The following is a 24,208-nucleotide window of genomic DNA, read 5'->3' on the forward strand; positions in this document are numbered from 1 at the left end:
TTTTTTTTCCGTATCCCCGACGCTTTTTGTATCGCATCAGTCCGTGTGTCCCGCCGAGCGCTGATCAGGGATGCGCATAACGGATCGGCATCCCTGCTCAATTTTTGGCGTGACAAAAAGCATCGGGGATACGGAAAAAAAAAGTCACGCCAAAAATTGAGCAGAGATGCCGATCCGTTATGTGCATCCCTGACCAGCGCTCGGCGGGACGCACGAACTGATGCGATACAAAAAGCGTCGGGGATACGGAAAAAAAAGTATCGCATCAGTCCGTGCGTCCCGCCGAGCACTGATCAGGGATGCACATAACGGATCGGCATCCCTGCTCAATTTTTGGCGTGACTTTTTTTTTCCGTATCCCCGATGCTTTTTGTCACGCCAAAAATTGAGCAGGGATGCCGATCCGTTATGTGCATCCCTGATCAGCGCTCGGCGGGACGCACGGACTGATGCGATACAAAAAGCGTTGGGGATACGGAAAAAAAAACGTCCCGCCGAAAACTGACCACGGATGCAGATACGTTATCTGCATCCCTGATCAGCGCTCGGCGGGACGCACGAGGTGTAAAAATGGACAGGGGATAGAGGAAAGAAAAGAAAAAAAAAAAAAAAGTTATACTCACAGTACCCAGAGGATTAGCAGGAGGAACAGCTTTACAGCAGCAGCAGGCAGGAAGTTGGACAGCTCAGCAGAAGACCCAGGAAGAAGGACCCAGCAATGGAGGCAGATGTGATCGGCCAGTGAAGACCGGTAAGAGGACGTCGGGGGGACAGCAGAGGTCGGGGGGGCAGCAGAGGGGGGGGGGGACAGCAGAGGGGGAGGGGGACAGCAGAGGGGGAGAGCAGAGCGGGAGGGGGAGAGCAGAGGAGGAGGGAGATACCGGAGGAGCTGCAGAATAGAGACCATGGGGGAGGCCGGCAGATCGGGATGTCGGGGGGCAGATCGGGATGTCGGGGGGCAGATCGCAGGGGGGCCCGGGCAGGGGCCATTACGGGAGCGCGCAGTAGCAATCACAAGAGCGCGCAGGGGCTGCAAGGAGAGCAGAGGGGGAGGGAGATACCGGAGGAGCTGCAGAATAGAGATGTCGGGGGGGGCAGATCGGGATGTCGGGGGGGGGCAGATCGGGATGTCGGGGGGGCAGATCGCAGGAGGGCACGGGCAGGGGCCATTACGGGAGCGCGCAGGAGCAATCACAAGAGCGCGCAGGGGCTGCAAGAAGAGCAGAGGAGGAGGGAGATACCGGAGGAGCTGCAGAATAGAGATGTCGGGGGGGGAAGATCGGGATGTCGGGGGGGCAGATCGGGATGTCGAGGTGCCAGATCGCAGGGGGGCACGGGCAGGGGCCATTACGGGAGCGCGCAGGAGCAATCGCAAGAGCGCGCAGGGGCTGCAAGGAGAGCAGAGGAGGAGGGAGATACCGGAGGAGCTGCAGAATAGAGATGGCGGGGGGCAGATCGGGATGTCGGGGGGGGGGGCAGATCGGGATGTCGGGGTGCAGATCGGGATGTCGGGGGGGGCAGATCGGGATGTCGGGGGGGGGCAGATCGCAGGGGGGCACGGGCAGGGGCCATTACGGGAGCGCGCAGGAGCAATCACAAGAGCGCGCAGGGGCTGCAAGGAGAGCAGAGGAGGAGGGAGATACCAGAGGAGCTGCAGAATAGAGATGGCGGGGGGCAGATCGGGATGTCGGGGGGGCAGATCGGGATGTCGGGGGGGCAGATCGGGATGTCGGGGGGCAGATCGCAGGGGGGCACGAGCAGGGGCCATTACGGAAGCACGCATGAGCAATCGCAAGAGCGCGCAGGGGCTGCAAGGTGAGCACAATACTCACCGCTCCTGCTCCGTGACGTGACAGCAGCGGCAGCAGCAACGGTGGCGTGGTACCACTAGTACCAGCCAGTGCTGCACGCTGCAGACATGTTGGGGGAGGGTCCCCATACAGCACAGGCCTGGGGAGGGCGGCCACCGGCAGATCAGACCGCCCCACTGCACACTGATTGGAGCGATTGCGCGTCATAGCACGATCGCTTCAATCAGTACTACAGGGGCTGGGGGCGGCATGTTTGAGATCCACCTATGATCTGCTGTACCTGCTACAGCACATCATAGCCGGACCTCATAGTATCGCACTAATTCCGGCATTATTTTTACCGAAATCAGTGCAAAAGATGTGGTTGGCGGTTCAGATTTGAACAGCCAATCACATCGATCGTCGATGGGGGGTGGCGATGCCACCCCCCCTGGGGTGAAGCAAAGGTCCCCTGCTGTAAGAAACAGCAGGGGACATCATTTGAAAGCCGTTGCTATGGCCACAGCAATCAAATGAACTTTAGGCCGTAAAATTACGTCCCTGGTCGTTAAGTCACGTTAAAATAGGACGTAATTTTACTGCCTGCGGTCGTGAAGGGGTTAAATGACTTCAAGCAGAAATCTTTAAAATAATGAGGACTGTCTTCTGAAACTATTCTGAGAGTGGTTACATTTTTCAGAATATAAGGAGCACACTTTTCGAAGAAATCAGAATACCCTTTTAAAAGGGAACCTTTCAGAAAATGTTTATAGATGGAAGAAGTGGCATGGCCGTATAGGTTCCTGTCTATTATAAATGCTACCTTTTATTCTAGAGATTGGATGTGCTGGTCATGAGAAACCTAGCCTAGTAGCCATATGCATATTAGTCTGGTAATGCACTGAGGGCGTGTCCGTGCATTGACACACCCCCAGTGTCCTTACGTCTTGATTTGCATATGATTTCTAAGATAACTTTCTCCAACTAGCAAATCCTTCAAAGAGAAGATATTTTTATTAAAAGGGAACCTGTCACCAGATTTGGTGACTATAAGCTGCGGCCACCACAAGTGAGCTCTTATATACAGCATTCTAACATACTGTATATAAGAGCCCAGACCGCTCTGTATAACATAAAAAACACTTTTATAATACTCACCTAATAGGGAATCCGGTGTGATGGGTGTCGCTGCTCTCCGGTCCGGTGCCTCCTCTCTGCGGCAAGCTCTGTTCTCCTTCTACCCAGCCCATTGTGGATGATATAACCTACATCACCACACAGGCCGGCATTGCGGTCCTGCGCAGGCGTACTTTCATCTGTCTTGCTGAGGGTAGATCAAAGTACTGTAATGCGCAGACGCGAAGAAAGGTGAAAGACCGCCCGCACATGCACGCTACAATACTTTGCTCTTCCCTGAGCAGTGCACATCTAAGTGTGCCTGCACAGGACCGCAATGCCGGCCTGTGTGGATGACGCAGGATACTTTATCCACACTGGGCTGGGTAGAAGGAGGATGGAGATCGCCGTAGAGAGGTGGTGCCGGACCGGAGAGCAGCAACACCCATCGGACTTGACCGTCCCCCTAGGTGAGCATTACAAAAATGTTTTTGTTTTTTTTTATAAATATATATTATACAGAGTGGCCTGGGCCCCCTTATATACAGTATTCTAGAATTACTGGTGGTGGCCGCAGCTTATAGTGGCCAAATATGCTGACAGGTTCACTTTAACCCCTTCAGCCCCCGGGCACTTTCTGTTTTTGTTTTTTGCTCTGCTTCTTCCGAGAGCCGTAACTTTTTTATTTTTCCGTCAATCTTGCCATATGAGGGCTTGTTTTTTGTGGGACGAGTTGCACTTTTAAATGAAACCATAAGTTTTACCATATGGTGTACTGGAAAACAGCAAATAAATTCCATGTGTGGAAAAACTGCAAAAAAAGTGTGATGGCACAATAGTTTTTGGGATGTTTTATTCACCGTGTTCACTATATGATAAAACTGATGTGTGGGTATGATGCCTGAGGTCGGTACGAGTTTGTAGACACCAAACATGTTAGGTTTATGTATCTGAGGGGTTAAAAAAAATTCACAAGCATGTCCAATAAAAGTGGCGTATGTTTTGCGCCATTTTCTGAAACCCGTAGAGTTCTCATTTTTTGGGACCTATGGCTCAGTTAAGGCTTATTTTTTGCGTCTCGAGCTGCCATTTTTAATGGTACCACTTTTGCGCAGATGCTACGTTTTGATCGCCTGTTATTGCATTTTGCGTAAAACTTGCGGCGACCAAAAATCGTAATTTTGGCGTTTGGAATTTTTTTGCCACTACGCCGTTTACCAATCAGATTAATTGATTTTATATTTTGATAGATCGGGTATTTCTGAACGCGGCGATACCAAAGATGTGTATATTTATTTTTTTTAACCCTTTAATTTTCAATGGGGTGAAAGGGCGGTGATTTGAACTTTTAGTTTTTTTTTTTTTATTTTACTAGTCCCCCTAGGGGGCTATAGTGATCAGCAATCCGATCGCTCTGATCTATCTGCTGATCACAGCTATACAGCTGTAAACAGCAGATACGGTCACTTCCTGATTCAATCGGCTCCGGGCCGAGTGAAAATGAAAGTGACTCGTCATAGCTACAGGCGTCATCACATGACCCTGTGCTACCATGGCAACCACCGAAAGTCACGTGATCTTGCACGTGACTTCCGGTGGGGGGGGCGGTGGTAAGTGAAAATCAAAGCTGCGCGTATATACATCTCGCTGCCAGACTTTGGCAGCGAGATGTAAGGGGTTAATGTTACGGGTGGAATGCGATTCCACTCGTAACCTGTAGGCACACATGCCAGCTGTTGAAAACAGCTGATATGTGCGCGGATCACCGCAACCTGCCAGCGGCAGGGGGCGAGGCTTAACGGCATACGCTCCATGACGGATATATCCGTCAAGGGTCGTGAAGGGGTTAATGTAAAACAACCTATACGGCCATACCACTACTTTCAAGTGTAAAAACATACGAAAAATTAAAAAATGCAATACACTTTTGGCAAAAACACGTTGACAGTTCTACATTACTAAGCATTAAATGTGCAGAATGCCAATGGTGATATACGAGGGGATGACTGCAGGCGGCAGACACTCCTTCCTGAACAATGCTGCTTTTGGTTATGATCTAGTTTCACAAGACAGAAAGTTGTACAAAGTTGAATTTTACTCACATTATTTCTACCCCCCCTGGGGAAACTGAAGGCAGCGTGTGATCTTTGCTGGATGAGGAGTCCGTAGTGCATTCAGGGTCAGACACAGACTCGCCGACGGAGGGCTCGCTGCTGCTGCTGCTGGGCGATGCATCCATTGGAGTGTTAGTGCTGCTGGGAGCCGGGGGACGCTCCCCTTCACTGAATGCATCGCTTATAAACAAGCCTTCGTGAGTCAAGTAGGCCAGGTCGTTGTCCACATTTCTTTCGCTGCTCAGGCTTTTCTGAGCTGCCATTACCTCCATTTCTCTGATCCGCTGGTTTTTATCCAAAACCATGAGCACAACACTGCGGATAACGTTTATTGTGGCCTGTGAGGAAAGAGACACAAATAGAAAGGATAAATGGTGAGTGTTGTAAAGAACGCAAGATATTTAGTGCTGCTACTATATAGTCATCTGTGAACAAGAGGACCCAACCCAGCATCCAGTCTGGTCCTGCACTGGGGCCAGTAATATACATCTTTATATATGTGATCTGCTGTCTTATTCTAGAGAATTATATATTGAAATAGATTATATTAAAGGAAAAAAGGAAAAGGGGTCTTACCAGCATGAGACATGTAGATCAGGAGAGCAGACTGTCAGTCATTACATGTCTCACACTGGTAATGCCTCCATTCATTTAATATAAGCTCTGGAGGTAGATTCTCACAGAATCTAGGTCCAGTCCATATATCTTAACAGCTCATTTACCACATTAAAGAAAATCTGTCAGCAGATTTTTGCTATATAAGCTGTAAACAGCATGTTGCAAGGGTTAAAACATAGATTTCAGGGATGTCAGTCTTGTCAAGGTCTGATCTGTTGTATGTTTAAGCAGCAGGACTTCTCAATGCTCGGAGTACAATGTCACACATACAGCAGTCCAGCTCGTCCCTTCCTCTGATTGATACCTTACTATCAACGTACAATCTCTATAGAGAGCCTGGTGTGGGCAGGGACAGTTCTCTCAGCTCTGCTACATGGCTAAATCTAAAAATTCTGATTGTGTCAGAACGGCTGCACCTAGTAATCTAAGTGACACATCATTGGATTCAGTATCTCTTTGCCTTCATCGTGCTGCTCACAGATAAGGTAACAAAAACCAGATGACAGATTCCCTTTTTTTTAGAGAAATGTGTATTTCTCTAGAATAAAAGTTCGGATTACAGATATAAAAGTATTATTTTATTCAGCTTTCAATCAATCAATTTTTTTAAACACTTATCGGTATGTATTTTCTGAGCTCCTCTCAGTTGATTTATGACCATATCAAATATCAGCTAAACTTTGATGTGGTCTGTGGTCATATATCAGCACAGAGGAGCCCAGTCACTCACAGATAACAGTTACAAACGCTAGCCAGAACTAGATCACTGACAGATTCATAGGTAACTCATCATTGTATAGAAAGCAATGTGTAAGGGTCAAATAAAGAAAAATAAAATACAAATTGCATAGATTATTTTGAGCCCACAATATACAAATTTAGGCCTCCTTCACACATCCGTGTTTCCAGTATGTGTGACGTCCATTTTCACTCATACAAGAGACACGGACACACGTAGACCCATTAAAATGAATGTACCTGTGCACATGTCCTTATTTTTACAAGGACCGTGTGGAGCACACGCGTGTCCGTGTGCTCCACACGGCAACATGTCCGTTATTCTCCGGCAACACTGATGTCACAAGGCCCGCACACTGATGTGATCCGTGTGACATCAGTGTGACACGTACCGGAGAAAACAAGTGTTTGTGAAATAAAATGTTTTTTTTTTTTTTTTTTTTATACTCGCCTATCCCTTGTGCCGCTGTCTTCGGCGCTGCTGTCACTTGCTTCCGGGCCTGCTCATTATGCTCATGCATATTCACTGCACCGTGGACCTGGAAGCAGCAGCAGCGCCGTAGACATCAGCACCGGGGACAGGTGAGTATAAAAGTTCATACTGTCCATGTGCTATACAGATGTCACAAGCACACTGACCACACATGCTGAACACACACATGGACACACGCACGCGGACACACACATACATACACACCTACACCACGGCACGGACCGTCCAAAATGAAGGGAATTTTGTTTACTTACCGTAAATTCCTTTTCTTCTAGCTCCAATTGGGAGACCCAGACAATTGGGTGTATAGCTATGCCTCCGGAGGCCACACAAAGTATTACACTAAAAGTGTAAAGCCCCTCCCCTTCTGCCTATACACCCCCCGTGCTCCCACGGGCTCCTCAGTTTTGGTGCAAAAGCAAGAAGGAGGAAAAAATTATAAACAGGTTTAAAGTAAATTCAATCCGAAGGAATATCGGAGAACTGAAACCATTCAACATGAACAACATGTGTACACAAAAAAACAGGAGCGGGTGCTGGGTCTCCCAATTGGAGCTAGAAGAAAAGGAATTTACGGTAAGTAAACAAAATTCCCTTCTTCTTTGTCGCTCCATTGGGAGACCCAGACAATTGGGACGTCCAAAAGCAGTCCCTGGGTGGGTAAATAATACCTCATAATAGAGCCGTAACGGCTCCGTCCTACAGGTGGGCAACCGCCGCCTGAAGGACTCGCCTACCTAGGCTGGCATCTGCCGAAGCATAGGTATGCACCTGATAGTGTTTCGTGAAAGTGTGCAGGCTCGACCAGGTAGCTGCCTGACACACCTGCTGAGCCGTAGCCTGGTGCCGCAAGGCCCAGGACGCTCCCACGGCCCTGGTAGAATGGGCCTTCAGCCCTGATGGAACCGGAAGCCCCGAGGAACGATAAGCTTCGAGAATTGGTTCCTTGATCCACCGAGCCAGGGTTGATTTGGAAGCTTGTGTCCCTTTACGCTGGCCAGCGACAAGGACAAAGAGTGCATCCGAGCGGCGCAGGGGCGCCGTACGAGAAATGTAGAATCTGAGTGCTCTCACCAGATCTAACAAATGCAAATCCTTTTCACATTGGTGAACTGGATGAGGACAAAAAGAAGGTAAGGAGATATCCTGATTGAGATGAAAGGGGGATACCACCTTAGGGAAAATTCCGGAACCGGACGCAGAACCACCTTGTCCTGGTGAAACACCAGGAAAGGGGCTTTGCATGACAGTGCTGCTAGCTCAGACACTCTCCGAAGTGAAGTGACTGCTACTAGGAAAACCACTTTCTGCGAAAGGCGTGCGAGAGAAATATCCCTCATTGGCTCGAACGGTGGTTTCTGAAGAACCATCAGCACCCTGTTCAGATCCCAGGGTTCCAACGGACGTTTGTAAGGAGGGACGATGTGACAAACCCCCTGCAGGAACGTGCGTACCTGTGGAAGCCTGGCCAGGCGCTTCTGAAAAAACACAGAGAGCGCAGAGACTTGTCCCTTAAGGGAGCCGAGTGACAAACCCTTTTCCAATCCGGACTGAAGAAAGGACAGAAAAGTGGGCAAGGCAAATGGCCAGGGAGAAAAACCCTGAGCAGAGCACCACGACAGGAATATTTTCCACGTCCTGTGGTAGATCTTGGCGGACGTTGGTTTCCTAGCCTGTCTCATAGTGGCAATGACCTCTTGAGATAATCCTGAAGACGCTAAGATCCAGGACTCAATGGCCACACAGTCAGGTTGAGGGCCGCAGAATTCAGATGGAAAAACGGCCCTTGAGACAGCAAGTCTGGTCGGTCTGGCAGTGCCCACGGTTGGCCGACCGTGAGATGCCACAGATCCGGGTACCACGACCTCCTCGGCCAGTCTGGAGCGACGAGGATGGCGCGGCGGCAGTCTGCCCTGATCTTGCGTAACACTCTGGGCAACAGTGCCAGCGGAGGAAACACATAAGGGAGTTGAAACTGCGACCAATCCTGAACTAAGGCGTCTGCCGCCAGAGCTCTGTGATCGTGAGAACGTGCCATGAATGCCATGACCTTGTTGTTGTGCCGGGACGCCATTAGGTCGACGTCCGGAATCCCCCAGCGGCAACAGATCTCCTGAAACACGTCCGGGTGAAGGGACCATTCCCCTGCGTCCATGCCTTGGCGACTGAGAAAATCTGCTTCCCAGTTTTCCACGCCCGGGATGTGAACTGCGGAGATGGTGGAGGCCGTGGCTTCCACCCACATCAAAATCCGCCGGACTTCCTGGAAGGCTTGCCGACTGCGTGTTCCTCCTTGGTGGTTGATGTAAGCCACCGCTGTGGAGTTGTCCGACTGAATTCGGATCTGCTTGCCTTCCAGCCACTGCTGGAACGCTTTTAGGGCCAGATACACTGCCCTGATCTCCAGAACATTGATCTGAAGTGAGGACTCTTGCCGAGTCCACGTACCCTGAGCCCTGTGGTGGAGAAAAACTGCTCCCCACCCTGACAGACTCGCGTCCGTCGTGACCACCGCCCAGGATGGGGGTAGGAAGGATTTCCCCTTCGATAATGAAGTGGGAAGAAGCCACCACCGAAGGGAAGCTTTGGTTGCCTGAGAGAGGGAGACGTTCCTGTCGAGGGACGTCGGCTTCCTGTCCCATTTGCGTAGGATGTCCCATTGAAGAGGACGCAGGTGAAACTGCGCGAAAGGGACTGCCTCCATTGCTGCCACCATCTTCCCCAGGAAGTGCATGAGGCGCCTCAAGGGGTGTGACTGACCTTGAAGGAGGGATTGCACCCCCGTCTGTAGTGAACGCTGCTTGTTCAGCGGAAGCTTCACTATCGCTGAGAGGGTATGAAACTCCATGCCAAGGTATGTCAGCGATTGGGCCGGTGTCAGATTTGACTTTGGAAAATTGATGATCCACCCGAAACTCTGGAGAGTCTCCAGAGTAGCGTTGAGGCTGTGCTGGCATGCCTCTTGAGAGGGTGCCTTGACCAGCAGATCGTCTAAGTAAGGGATCACCGAGTGACCCTGAGAGTGGAGGACCGCTACTACTGTAGCCATGACCTTGGTGAAAACCCGTGGGGCTGTCGCCAGGCCGAACGGCAGTGCCACGAACTGAAGGTGTTCGTCTCCTATGGCGAAGCGCAGGAAGCGCTGATGCTCTGGAGCAATCGGTACGTGGAGATAAGCATCTTTGATATCGATCGATGCAAGGAAATCTCCTTGGGACATTGAGGCGATGACGGAGCGGAGGGATTCCATCCGGAACCGCCTGGTCTTTACGTGTTTGTTGAGCAGTTTTAGGTCCAGGACCGGACGGAAAGACCCGTCCTTCTTTGGGACCACAAACAGGTTGGAGTAAAAACCGTGACCCTGTTGCTGAAGAGGAACAGGGACCACCACTCCTTCTGCCTTCAGAGTGCCCAGCGCCTGCAGAAGAGCATCGGCTCGCTCGGGAGGCGGAGATGTTCTGAAGAATCGAGTCGGAGGACGAGAGCTGAATTCTATCCTGTAACCGTGAGACAGAATGTCTCTCACCCAACGGTCTTTTACCTGTGGCAGCCAGGTGTCGCAAAAGCGGCAGAGCCTGCCACCGACCGAGGATGCGGTGTGAGGAGGCCGTAAGTCATGAGGAAGCCGCCTTGGTAGCGGCACCTCCGGCGGTCTTTTTAGGGCGTGACTTAGACCGCCATGAATCGGAGTTCCTCTGATCCTTTTGAGGCCTTTTGGACGAGGAGAATCGGGACTTGCCCGCGCCCCGAAAGGACCGAAACCTCGACTGTCCCCTCCTCTGTTGGGGTATGTTTGGTTTGGCCTGGGGTAAGGATGTTTCCTTTCCCTTGGATTGTTTGATGATTTCATCCAATCTCTCACCAAACAAACGGTCGCCAGAGAAAGGCAAACCGGTTAAGCACTTTTTGGAAGCCGAATCTGCCTTCCATTCCCGCAGCCACAAGGCCCTGCGTATTGCCACCGAATTGTCGGCTGCAACCGCCGTACGGCTCGCAGAGTCCAGGACAGCAAGCATTAATAGCGTAGGACGCAAATGCCGACGTTTGAGAGGTTATGGACGCCACTTGCGGCGCAGACGTACGTGTGAGTGCGTCAATTTGCGCTTGACCCGCTGAGATAGCTTGGAGTGCCCATACGGCTGCGAATGCTGGAGCAAAAGACGCGCCGATAGCTTCATAGATGGATTTCAACCAGAGCTCCATCTGTCTGTCAGTGGCATCCTTGAGAGAAGCCCCAACTTTAACTGCAACTATGGATCTAGCCACCAGTCTGGAGATTGGAGGATCCACCTTGGGACACTGAGTCCAGCCCTTGACCACGTCAGGGGGGAAGGGATAACGTGTATCCTTAAGGCGCTTAGAAAAACGCTTATCTGGACAAACTCGGTGTTTCTGGACTGCCTCTCTGAAGTCAGAGTGGTCCAGAAACATACTCGTTGTACGCTTGGGAAACCTGAAACGGAATTTCTCCTGCTGAGAAGCTGACTCCTCTACTGGAGGAGCTGCGGGAGAAATATCCAACATTTGATTTATGGACGCGATAAGATCATTCACTATGGCGTCCCCATCAGGAGTATCAAGGTTGAGAGCGGCCTCAGGATCAGAATCCTGATCAGCTACCTCCGCTTCATCATACAGAGAGTCCTCCCGCTGAGACCCTGAACAATGTGATGATGTCGAGGGGATTTCCCAGCGAGCTCGCTTAGGCGGTCTGGGGCTGCGGTCCGTGTCAGAGACCTCACCCTGGGATCTATGAGACACCCCGGGAGGACATTGTTGTTGCAACAGAGGGGAACCAGGGGGCAATGATTCCACAGTGCCCCTGGTCTGAGATACCGGTCTGGACTGCAAAGCTTCTAGTATCTTAGCCATAGTCTCAGAAAGTCTTTCAGTAAAAACTGCAAACTCCGTCCCTGTCACCTGGACAGTGTTAGCAGGTGGCTCCCCCTGGGCCACCCTTAGCAGAGGCTCCGGCTGAGCAAGTGCCACAGGGGCCGAGCACTGTACACAATGAGGGTCAGTGGAACCTGCCGGTAGTGAAGCCTTACATGCGGCGCAGGCAGCATAGTAAGCCTGTGTATTTTTGGCACCCTTGCTTCTTGTGGACGCCATGCTGTTGTCTCCCCTGAGCAACCCAGGAGGGTATATAGCCAAAAATCAACCGTGCATCATACAGTGTAAAGTATAGCCTATAAGCATATAATCTATAAGTACACTTCTGCACAAGTGGGGCCAGCACCTCAGGTGCTGCTTACCGCCCGCTCAAAGCGGTTGTGTGGTCACCAGAATCCCTGCCTGGGTCTCCCAGAGCTTGTCTCCCCTCTCCAGCGTCAGAAGAGCTGACAGGAATGGCTGCCGGCGTCCTGAGGAGAGGAGGGGGCCGTGGGCGTGCCCTAGAAAGTGCGGGAATCTGGTGCCCCACTGTGCACAGTGAGGGGGGTGGAGTATGCAAAGCATGTTCCAGCCCTCAGTGCTGATGTCCTGTACAGCGTCCCGCCCTTCCCCTGACTGGCAGGCCTGGGGGCGGGAAAAGAATGAGACTAGGCCGCAAAAGCCGGGGACTAAAGTTATAAGCGCGGCCGCCGTATAAGCGCGGTCGGCGCGGTAGTCCCCGGCGAACTAACAGTCCCAGCCGCGCCGCAGAGTAAACATGGCAGCGGCGGTCAGCGCGGTAGTCCCCAGTAAACTAACACACCCAGCCACGCTGCAGTGTGTGATGGCACAAGCGCGGTCAGCGCTGCGGTCCCCGGCGCACTAACACACCCAGCAATGCTGGAGTGTTTCTGTGCGCGGTCCCCACGGGGACACAGAGTACCTGAAAGTAGCAGGGCCATGTCCCTGACGATACTCGGCTCCTTATCCAGCAGTCCAGGAGCTGTGGATGGAGCACGGTCTCAGTGCCTGGAGACCGATTAGGATCCCACTTCACCCAGAGCCCTAAAGGGGATGGGGAAGGAAAACAGCATGTGGGCTCCAGCCTCCGTACCCGCAATGGATACCTCAACCTTAACAACACCGCCGACAAGAGTGGGGTGAGAAGGGAGCATGCTGGGGGCCCTGTTAAGGGCCCTCTTTTCTTCCATCCGACATAGTCAGCAGCTGCTGCTGACTAAGCTGTGGAGCTATGCGTGCATGTCTGCCTCCTTCGCACAAAGCATAAAAACTGAGGAGCCCGTGGGAGCACGGGGGGTGTATAGGCAGAAGGGGAGGGGCTTTACACTTTTAGTGTAATACTTTGTGTGGCCTCAGGAGGCATAGCTATACACCCAATTGTCTGGGTCTCCCAATGGAGCGACAAAGAAATGTGCGTTTTGCACGGATGTGTGATAGAGGCTTTAGGGTATGTGCACTCATTGAGTATTTGGTTGCACAAATTTCTGCACCAATTACAAATCTCTTTGTAGGAAAAATGCAGGGCAAAAATGTGCATTTTTGCATGTGTTTTTCAACTGAATTCAATATGTGAAAAATGCAGGCAAAAATGTTGAAAAAATTAATACGCTGCATATTATTTTCTGAAAAGAGAAAATACTCACAGTGTGCATGAGACTTCAGAATTCGCATAGACTTTGCTGCCATCAGGATTTGCTTGCATTTTTGTGACAAAACTGCACTCAAAAATGCATAAAAAAAAAAAAATGAGAAAAACGCACTTTGAAGGAGTCAATATCCTTTAATGCGGACATATGGAAAAGCCATTTATAATAAATGGAATATTCCAATATAAAGCACCTGATGAGAAACTACAGTTGTTATGTAATAATGCCTGCAGCAGAGGCAAATATTCTCTGGTGACAAAAGAGATCCTGTCGGCTTTTATTTATTTATTTTTTTCATCGACTTATGATTTTCTGATGTTTTTTTTAATCAACTGAAGCTGTAAAGTGGGAAAAAATACCAGTTTCAAAAAAATCAACACAAAAACGTGGTCAATTTGTAAAGGACACTCCCAAATCCATTACAACAACAATATGAAAAAATGAATCACATATAATTCTTCCAAAAAAGGAGCAAAGGTCCACAGCATTAAAATATTACATTTTTATTAGGCTAGGTTCACATTTCCATTGTTTTGCATCAGTCACATGCATTGCTTGACGCTTGTGACTGATGCGTTGTACAACGGATGACAATAATTGGAATTTGAAAGCGGATTCCGTTGTAAAACGAGAGAGAGAGAGAGAGAACGATCAGCTGATCGTTCAAAATAGCCGGCCGCTGGCTTCTGAGAGCGATCAGATGATCTCCCGTCAACCGGCTATTGTGAACGATCAGCTGATCGCTCTCAAAAGACGGCGGCCGGGAGATCAGCTGATTGCTCTCATTAGCCGACCACCGGGAGATCAGCTGATCGCTCTCAAAAGCCGGCGGCCGGGAGGTCAGCTGATCGCTCATAGAAGCCGGCCGCCGGGTGATCAGCTGATCGCTCACAGAAGCCAGGCGATCAGCTGATCGCTCACAGAAGGCGGCTGCTGGGCGATTAGCTGATCGTTCGGCCGCTGGGAGAGAGCATGCGAAGCGAAATCATAAGGATTCTGCTGCTCAAAAACCGTTACTCTCTGCGTTCCTGGCGCTCGACCGTCAGTCGTTCCACGACTAATCAGTCGGGCGGAGGATGCAACGCAAGGGCATCGGTCACAATCCGCCGCTCATATAAGTCTATGGTAAACAACGGAATCCACCAAACGGATTGCGAGTTTTATCAGAGCGGCGGATTGTGACTGATCATAAACAACAGAAATGTGAACCTAGCCTTAGACATAGATATAAAAAACATGATCAAAAAATTAAAAGAAGATGTTTAAAAATCTCTTTTAATTAATTTTTTGATCATGTTTTTTATATCTGTGTCTAATAAAAATTTAATATTTTAATCATGTGGACCCTTGCTCTTTTTTTGGAAGAATTATATGTGATTAATTTTTTCATATTGTTGTTGCAATATCAAAAAAAGTAGGCAGGAGTGTTCCTGCAGATACAGAGGCAGCTTTCATATTAAAAAGGATGAATTTGGTACAAAATGTTCTCAGATACGAGTTCCTTTGACGGCAAAGATATGTATCTGTATTTTCCGTGCCTAGATGTATTGTTTCTCAGATCCCAAAGCATTTTTATTAAAAAAACAATAAAGGCCAAGGATGACGTGTAGCTTACTTACCTTGACTCTCCGAAGGAAAATTGTAAATTTAGCAAAAATGCTCTGCAGCAAATCGGACCACTGTGAAAAATTCATCATCCGCATCTGATCGGCGAGCCTGAGGCAAGTAAAAAAATAACCAGACAATGAATATATATCCTACGATACAGACAAACCAATGTGGCTATGTATTAAAATATTAATGATCAAGCAGAAGAATAAACCTACGGCTCCACAAAAAACACATGCACTTAGAAGAAGCCGCCAAGAGGCCTAAAAAGTCTAACTTTCATTTTAAAAATAAAAACTTCTGAGAACTGTTGTCCAGTGCTTGCCCAAACGTTTCGTTTTTCCCACAGCATTGTTAGAAGATCACTAACTTAAAGGGAATCTGTCAGCAAGTTTTTGCTATGTATGCTAAAGACAGCATGCTGTAAGGGTTAAAATATAGGATTCATAGATGCCTGCCTTGTCAAGATCCAATCTGTTGTTTAATTGCTATGTTTGTTGTTTAAGCAGCAGCACCCTTATCATCGCTCAGACTACAAAGTCATGCACAGGGCAGTCAGGCACGTTCCCTCCTCTGATTGACACCTCACTGTCTATGGACAATCTCTATAGAGAGCCTGGTGTGGACGGGACAGCTCACCCAGCTCTGCTGTGTTGCTAAAACTAAAAAAAGAGAATTTTGTTTACTTACCGTAAATTCTTTTTCTTATAGTTCCGTATTGGGAGACCCAGACCTTGGGTGTTTAGCTTCTTCCTCCAGAGGACACACAAAGTACTACACTTAAAAGTGTAGCTCCTCCCTCTGAGCTTATACACCCCCTGGTGAGCAGACCCAGCCAGTTTAGTGCAAAAGCTGAAGGAGAACAGCCACCCACAAGTAGAACAGAGCAAGAGCCGGAACAACCGGAGACTCTGTCCATGACAATAGCCGGTGATAACACGCGGAACAAGAATTTGCCAACAGGCAACAGGGAGGGTGCTGGGTGTCCCAATACGGAACTATAAGAAAAAGAATTTACGGTAAGTAAACAAAATTCTCTTTTTCTTTATCGTTCCTTTGGGAGACCCAGACCATGGGACGTTCCAAAGCAGTCCCTGGGTGGGAAATAAACAGAAAAACTAAGAAGTAGGCAGAACCTAACTTCACAAATGGGCGACAGCCGCCTGAAGGATGCGTCTGCCCAAGCTCGCATCTGCCGAAGCATGAGCATGCACTTGGTAGTGCTTCGAGAAGGTATGCAGGCTAGCCCAAGTGGCAGCCTGACAGACTTGTTGAGCCGTAGCCTGGTGCCTAAAAGCCCAAGAGGCACCAACAGCTCTGGTCGAGTGTGCCTTGATCCCCGGCGGGGGAGGCACCTGAGTACTCTGGTAGGCGTCCGAAATAGTCGATCTAATCCAACGGGCTAAGGTCGGCTTAGAAGCAGGGAGGCCCTTGCGCCGACCTGTGGTTAGCACAAAAAGAGAGGTGCACCGCCTGAGCGCAGCGGTGCGAGACACATAGATCCGGAGAGCACGCACCAGATCTAGAGTACGCAGCGCTTTTTCAAAGCGATGAACAGGAGCCGGACAGAAGGAAGGTAAGGTAATGTCCTGGTTAAGGTGGAAAGGAGAGACCACCTTAGGAAGAAAGTCCGGGGTCGGACGGAGAACCACCTTGTCTTGATGAAAAACTAAAAAAGGTGACTCAGAGGAGACCGCAGCCAAATCAGAGACTCTCCTGAGAGAAGTTATGGCAACCAGAAAGGCCACTTTCTGAGAAAGACGATACAAAGAAACCTCCCTAAGAGGCTCAAAAGGGGGTTTCTGCAATACCGTGAGGACCAAGTTAAGGTCCCAGGGATCCAAGGGCCGCCGATAAGGCGGAATGATGTGAGACGCGCCTTGCATGAAGGTGCGGACCTGAGCCAGCCGAGCGAGACGCCGCTGGAACAGAACTGACAGAGCTGAGACTTATCCCTTGAGAGAGTTGAGGGACAGTCCTAGCTGCAGACCGGACTGTAGAAAAGACAGAAGGGTCGGCAAAGAGAATGGCCAAGGAGGATGGCCGGTAGAGCGACACCAGGACAGGAAAATTTTCCAAGTCCTGTGATAGATCTTAGCGGAGGAAGACTTACGGGCCCGAGTCATAGTGGAGATGACTTCAGGAGGAATACCAGAAGCCGGCAAAATCCAGGACTCAAGAGCCACGCCGTCAATTTGAGGGCCGCAGAATTCGGGCGGAAAAACGGACCTTGCGAGAGTAGGTCTGGACGGTCCGAGAGATGCCACGGCATCTCTACGGACAGTTGGAGCAGGTCCGGATACCAAGCTCGCCTGGGCCAGTCCGGTGCAATGAGGATGACTCGACGGCCCTCCATTCTGATCTTGCGCAGGACTCTGGGCAAGAGAGCTAGAGGGGGAAACACGTAGGACAGACGAAACTGGGACCAGTCTTGAACCAGAGCGTCCGCGGCGAAGGCCTGAGGATCGTGGAAGCGAGCCACGTAAACAGGAACTTTGTTGTTGTGACGGGATGCCATTAGGTCCACGTCCGGAGTGCCCCATTTGCGGCAGATTGACTGAAACACTGCCGGGTGCAGGGACCACTCGCCACCGTCCACGCTTTGACGGCTGAGATAATCTGCCTCCCAGTTTTCTACGCCAGGGATGTGGACTGCGGATATGGTGGACTTGGAGTCCTCCGCCCATTGGAGGATGCGTTGTACCTCCATCATTGCCAGGCGGCTGCGTGTCCCGCCTTGGTGATTGATGTAGGCAACTGCTGTCGCGTTGTCTGACTGGACTCGAATGTGCCTGCCCGCCAACAGGTGGTGAAATGCTAGGAGAGCTAGAAGCACGGCTCTGTTTTCCAGCACATTGATTGAAAGGGCTGACTCGGACGGAGTCCAAGTGCCCTGCGCTCTGTGGTGGAGACATACCGCTCCCCAGCCGGATAGACTGGCATCCGTGGTGAGAATCACCCAGGACGGGGCCAGGAAGGAGCGCCCTTGGGACAGGGAGAGGGGCCGAAGCCACCACTGAAGAGAGCTCCTGGTCTGTGGCGACAGAGCCACTAACCTGTGTAAGGAGGAAGGCCGCTTGACCCAACAGCGGAGAATGTCCAGCTGCAGAGGACGCAGATGGAACTGGGCAAAGGGAACCGCCTCCATGGAGGCCACCATCTGACCCAGCACCTGCATCAGGCGCCTGAGGGAATAACGGCGGGGCCTCAGGAGAGAGCGCACCGCTAGCCGGAGAGACTGCTGTTTGATTAAGGGCAACTTCACAAGTGCCGGCAAAGTCTCGAACTGCATCCCTAGGTACGTGAGACTCTGGGTCGGAGTCAGAGTGGATTTGGGAAGATTGACAAGCCACCCGAATTGGGCTAGGGTGGCGAGAGTGAGCGAAACACTCCGCTGACAGCCTGCGCTGGATGTACCCTTGACCAGAAGGTCGTCCAGATAAGGAAGCACTGCTAACCCCTGGAGGTGCAGGACCGCAATCACTGCCGCCATGACCTTGGTGAATACCCGAGGGGCCGTGGCTAACCCGAAGGGGAGAGCCACGAATTGGAAATGATCCTCTCCTATCGCAAAACGTAACCAACGCTGATGTGACACTGCGATTGGCACATGTAGATAGGCATCTCTGATGTCGATGGACGCCAGGAACTCCCTTTGGGTCATAGAGGCAATGACTGATCGCAGAGACTCCATGCGAAAATGCCGCACCCGGACATGCTTGTTGAGAAGCTTGAGATCCAGGATGGGCCGGAAGGTACCGTCCTTTTTTGGAACTAGGAAGAGATTTGAGTAAAAACCTCTGAACCGTTCCTGATCGGGAACTGGGACAATCACTCCGTTTGCCTGCAAGGATGCCAAGGCCTGCGAGAAGGCGGCGGCCTTGGAGCAGGGGGGAGTTGAGAGAAAAAATCTGTTTGGCGGGCTGGAAGAGAATTCTATCCTGTAGCCGTGAGATATGATGTCTCTCACCCACTGATCGGAGACTTGCTTTAACCAAGCGTCGCCAAAGTGGAAGAACCTGCCACTGACTAAGGACGTGGCTGGAGCGGGCCGAGAGTCATGAGGAAGCTGCCTTAGTGGCAGAACCTCCTGCGGTCTTCTGCGGACGCGCTTTTGGGCGCCAGTTGGATTTCTGATCCTTGGCTGAGTTAGCGGACGAGGCGGAAGGCTTAGAGGATGACCAGTTGGAGGAACGAAAGGAACGAAACCTCGATTGATTCCTACCCTGGGCGGGTTTCCTGGTCTTGGTTTGTGGCATGGAAGTACTCTTCCCGCCAGTAGCTTCTTTAATGATTTCATCCAGCTGTTCACCACACAGCCGTGAACCAGCAAAAGGGAGCCCAGCAAGAAACTTCTTGGAAGAAGCATCTGCCTTCCACTCTCGAAGCCACAAAATCCTGCGGATAACAAGAGAATTAGCTGAAGCCACCGCAGTGCGGTGAGCAGCCTCTAGCATGGCAGACATGGCATAAGATGAAAAAGCTGAAGCCTGAGCAGTTAAGGTAACCATCTCAGGCATAGATTCCTTGGTGAGGGAATGCATCTCCTCTAGAGAAGCAAAGATGGCTTTGAGAGCCCACACTACTGCAAAAGTCGGGGAAAACGCGGCCCCCGCAGCTTCATACACAGATTTGGCCAGAAGGTCAATCTGACGGTCAGTGGAATCCTTAAGTGAGGTGCCGTCAGCCACCGACACAACGGTCCGGGCTGAGAGCCTAGACACCGGAGGGTCTACCTTTGGGGAGTGAGACCACTCCTTGACCACCTCAGGTGGAAATGGAAACCGGTCATCAGAACCACGCTTTGGAAAGCGTTTGTCAGGGCAGGCCCTGGGCTTGGTCACAGCGGTCTGAAAACTGGAGTGGTTAAAGAACACACTCTTCACTCTCTTAGGCGAGGTAAACTGATGTTTTTCTTCCAAAGAGAGTTGCTCCTCTGACACTGGCGGATTGAGATCCAGCACAGAATTAATAGAAGCAATCAAATCACTAAGATCTGAGTCACCCTTAGAGAAATCGATGGGATACATAGCCTCCGAGCCCCCAGTGAGGGCATCCTCCTCATCTTGAGAGTCAGCTCTTGAGACAGAGCTGTGGGATGGGGAGGGGGAGGAAACCCTGCGCCTTCTCTTAGAAGGACGGGGTCTGGGATCAGATGATGAATCCTCCGTGAGCTCCGATGGACGGAGGTCAGAGGATAGGAGTCCTCTGTCAAGAGTATTAGAGGCACCCTGTGAGGGAGGCTGATGCATATTCATCAAAGTCCTGGACAAAAGTCCCATGGACGCAGCAAATGACTGGGATATGGACCTAGAAAAGGACTCTACCCTGGCCGGGGGTTCAGTCACAGGTGCAGCAGCAGCCTGAGAGACCACTGGGGGGTGAGACTCCAGGCTGTGGCACCACCAAGTTAGAGCAACCATCACAGTGTGGATAAATGCTCGGCTCAGGCAGCAGGAGCTTACATGCAGTGCATGCAGAATAAAGCTTTGGAGCCTTGCTCCTTGTGTGAGACATGCTGCTGGAGTGGGGGCTTTACAGAGAATGAACCCCAGGGAGAATATACAGAGGTCCACAACCGGAGACCGGCTGTGGCTTACCAGACCGCTGAGCGCGGTGTTGTGTGCCCTCCAGATCCCGAAGCCCGGTCCCCCAGTCGCAGCACCTCAGCAGAGATGCAGAATGCAGGATGTCCCAGAGCAGAGTGAACTCTGCCTGAGAAACTAGGGGGCGTTCCTATAAAAGAGCGGGAACTGGAGGGCTATAGAGACCTGCAGGGAAGGAGGGACGCCCCAGCAGTGGGGAGTGTCCCTCCCCTGTGTAGAACGGCCGCCGGGAGGAGCCGAACCTGTCCCTCTGCATGAGTGACATGCGAGGGCAGGAAAATGAAACTAGGCCTCCGGCGAAGCCGGGGCCTAAATTTAAGCGGCGAGGCCGACAAGCAGGCACCATCGGCGCGGTTCTCAGGCAAAAGCTAGAGAACCCGCCGGAAAAGTTAAAACAATCACATACAGCATACTCTCCCCTTACAATAAAGAACCGGGACCCCCAACATAAACGTCTCAGGTACTTAGCTGCTGAGACGCAGGGCCATGTCCCTGGGGATGAGTGCTCCGGTCCAGCAGAATCCTCAAGGGGCTGTGGATGGAGACCGGGCTCCTGCCAGGCATGCAGACCGTGCTGGCTCCCACTTCAAGCCAGAGCCCAGGAGGGATGGTGAAGGAGCACGGCATGTAAGGCTCCAGCCTTGTAAATCAACCTTAACAACACCGCCGACACAGTGGGGTGAGAAGGGACATGCCGGGGGTCCAGACATGGTCCCGCTTTTCTTCAATCTCTTCCAAAAAAAAAGAAAAAAATCATGAGAATGCATGTGTGGATGTATGCCTCCTGAACACAAAGCGATAAACTGGCTGGGACTGGCTCACCAGGGGGTGTATAAGCTCAGAGGGAGGAGCTACACTTTTAAGTGTAGTACTTTGTGTGTCCTCCGGAGGCAGAAGCTAAACACCCAAGGTCTGGGTCTCCCAAAGGAACGATAAAGAAATTCTTATTGTGTCAAAACAGCTGCATTCAGTAATCTAAGTGATATATCGTTGGATTCAGGATCTCTTTGCCTACATCATGCTGCTCTCAGATGAGGTAGTGAAAACCTGCTGTCAGATTCCCTTTAACTGCATAACTGTAGCACAAAATCTTTGACTGTAGAACATCTAATTGCCCAGGACCTCGGGTCAGGAGTAATAAATGGTGGACGGTAAAGTATACAGCAGCTGTTATTCCAAAGTGAGGTATTTCTGCCGTGTTTGGCAATACTGGCAACATATACTTACTTCGTGACCAGCTCCGCATCGATCTCATCAATTTGTGAGACTGTGCTAACCACACACTGAGAAGGGGAGAAAACAAGAAAAAGGAATTATAAACTGAGATATAAAAGAAAACAAACAAAATACAATTTTCGAACTGGTGGATTAGTCACAAAAAAAACTATATGCAAATACAGTGTGGTGAATGGGGCTTTTAAGCAGATGTGTAAAAGGATAGCCCCCCAGATTTAAGAATTTAGGGCAAAGTAGAATTCATCTTTCCCATGCCCCTTATTCTAGATACCCTTTAAAACCATGTAGGTAGGTGTTACAATGTCTCTTGCGACATTAAATCATCATATAATTATCTTTCACTCTTGCTCTGTTGTTGAATACAATATTTAAAGGGATATTCCCATCCCCAAGATACTATGCCAATATGTAGTAGGCGTAATAATCATATTAGTAAATACCTCCCATGAGAAATATAGCCATGTCTCTTACCTCATGTGCAGGGCATTGCTGCTTTGGTATCTATGTTTATGACCATGAGCAACTAATTGTCACTATGAGTGGACTTAACCATGGATACCTAAGCTGCAATGCCCTGCACATGAGGTAAGAGACATGGCTATATCAGGAGAACTATACTACATTTCTAATTAGCGGTAGTTGCTAATATTATTATTATTACACCTACTACATATTGGGATAGGATCATGGAGATGGGAATAACCCTTTAAGCTTTAAACTCAGCCCCATGATAGGAGCACAGATCTCCGGTCCTGGACAGACTCGGATCCAGGAATCTGTGGTCAATACCTGCTTAATGATGTTTTTTGCGGTTGCCATCATTTCATCAGCATAGATCTCGAAAAAGTCCAGCTTCCTCTGCTTTAATAGACCAAAGACCAACGATACCAGTCGCTCCTGCGGACAAAAAAAATGGTAATAAACTTATACGGTAACTAAAACTATCAGATCCTAAATACTGATGGCGTAATAAAAAAAACAACAAAAAAAAAACGCAAAATGTGGTATCATGTATATACACAAGATGAGAACTCAAGACGAGGCACAAGCATCAAACAAAGGAAAACTGCTCTGGTCTCACTACAAGAAAAAGGCTGAAATGTGCTCCGCTCCCCCCTCACCTCCTCCGTCACTTGGCAGTCCTCCTCCAGTGGTCTGTTCAGGTCCACGCGAGCATAGGAGGTAAATTCTGCAATGATCATTTTATCAATCAGCTTCTCCAGTTCACAAAGTTGTGATCCAAGGTGTCTGATGGGAACAAAGAAAGAAAAAAAAAAAATAAATTCCAGACCATGGGTGTATAGCTACTGCCTCCGGAGGACACACAAAGTACTACACTAAAAAGTGTAGCTCCTCCCTCCGAGCATATACACCCCCTGGATAACCAAATCTAGCCAGTTTAGTGCAAAAGCTGAAGGAGGACATCCACCCACAAGTAGAGACAGAGCAAAACCCGGAACAACCGGAACCTCTGTCTACAACAACAGCCGGTGAAAACACACGGAACAAGAAAACTGCCAACAGGCAACAGGGAGGGTGCTGGGTCTCCCATGTCGGAACTATAAGAAAAAGAATTTACGGTAAGTAAACAAAATTCTCTTTTTCTTCATCGTTCCTTATGGGAGACCCAGACCATGGGACGTCTCAAAGCAGTCCATGGGTGGGAAATAAACATAAAACTGAGAAGTAGGCAAAACCTAACTTCACAAATGGGCGACAGCCGCCTGAAGGATGCGTCTGCCCAAGCTCGCATCTGCCGAAGCATGAGCATGCACTTGGTAGTGCTTCGAAAAGGTGTGCAGACTAGACCAAGTGGCAGCCTGACAGACCTGCTGAGCCGTAGCCTGGTGCCTGAAAGCCCAAGAGGCACCGACCGCTCTGGTCGAATGCGCCTTGATCCCCGGCGGGGGAGGCACCTGAGAGCACTGGTAGGCATCGGATATGGCCGACCTAATCCAACGAGCCAGGGTCGGTTTAGAAGCCGAGAGACCCTTGCGCTGACCTGTGGTCAGCCCAAAAAGAGAGGTGCACCGCCTAAGAACAGCGGTGCGTGACACATAGATCCGGAGCGCCCGCACGAGATCTAAAGTATGCAACGCTTTCTCAAAGCGATGCACAGGAGCCGGACAAAAGGAAGGTAATGAAATGTCCTGGTTAAGGTGGAAAGGAGACACCACCTTAGGGAGAAAGTCCGGAGTCGGACGGAGAACCACCTTGTCTTGGTGAAAAACCAAAAAAGGTGACTCCGAAGAGAGCGCAGCCAAATCAGAGACTCTCCTGAGAGAAGTTATGGCCACCAGAAAAACGACCTTTTGTGAAAGTCGAAACAAAGAAACCTCCCTAAGAGGCT

The 24,208-nt window shown here is 50.2% G+C and overlaps 1 protein-coding gene across 1 annotated transcript in view; it reads right to left on the reverse strand.

Moving 5' to 3' along the window:
• VPS54 (VPS54 subunit of GARP complex) overlaps nt 1-24,208 on the reverse strand; it is a 160,513-nt gene that overhangs the window by 74,580 nt on the left and 61,725 nt on the right. The window contains exons 8-12 of the mRNA XM_075339254.1: nt 22,980-23,106; nt 22,648-22,755; nt 21,850-21,905; nt 15,028-15,124; nt 5,009-5,358 (exon numbers count right to left, since the gene is read on the reverse strand). Of these exons, the coding sequence (XP_075195369.1) occupies nt 5,009-5,358; nt 15,028-15,124; nt 21,850-21,905; nt 22,648-22,755; nt 22,980-23,106 (738 nt within the window). The remainder of the gene's footprint in view (nt 1-5,008; nt 5,359-15,027; nt 15,125-21,849; nt 21,906-22,647; nt 22,756-22,979; nt 23,107-24,208) is intronic.

The sequence above is a fragment of the Anomaloglossus baeobatrachus genome, chromosome 3 (assembly GCF_048569485.1).
Source record: "Anomaloglossus baeobatrachus isolate aAnoBae1 chromosome 3, aAnoBae1.hap1, whole genome shotgun sequence".
NCBI lineage: Eukaryota > Metazoa > Chordata > Amphibia > Anura > Aromobatidae > Anomaloglossus > Anomaloglossus baeobatrachus.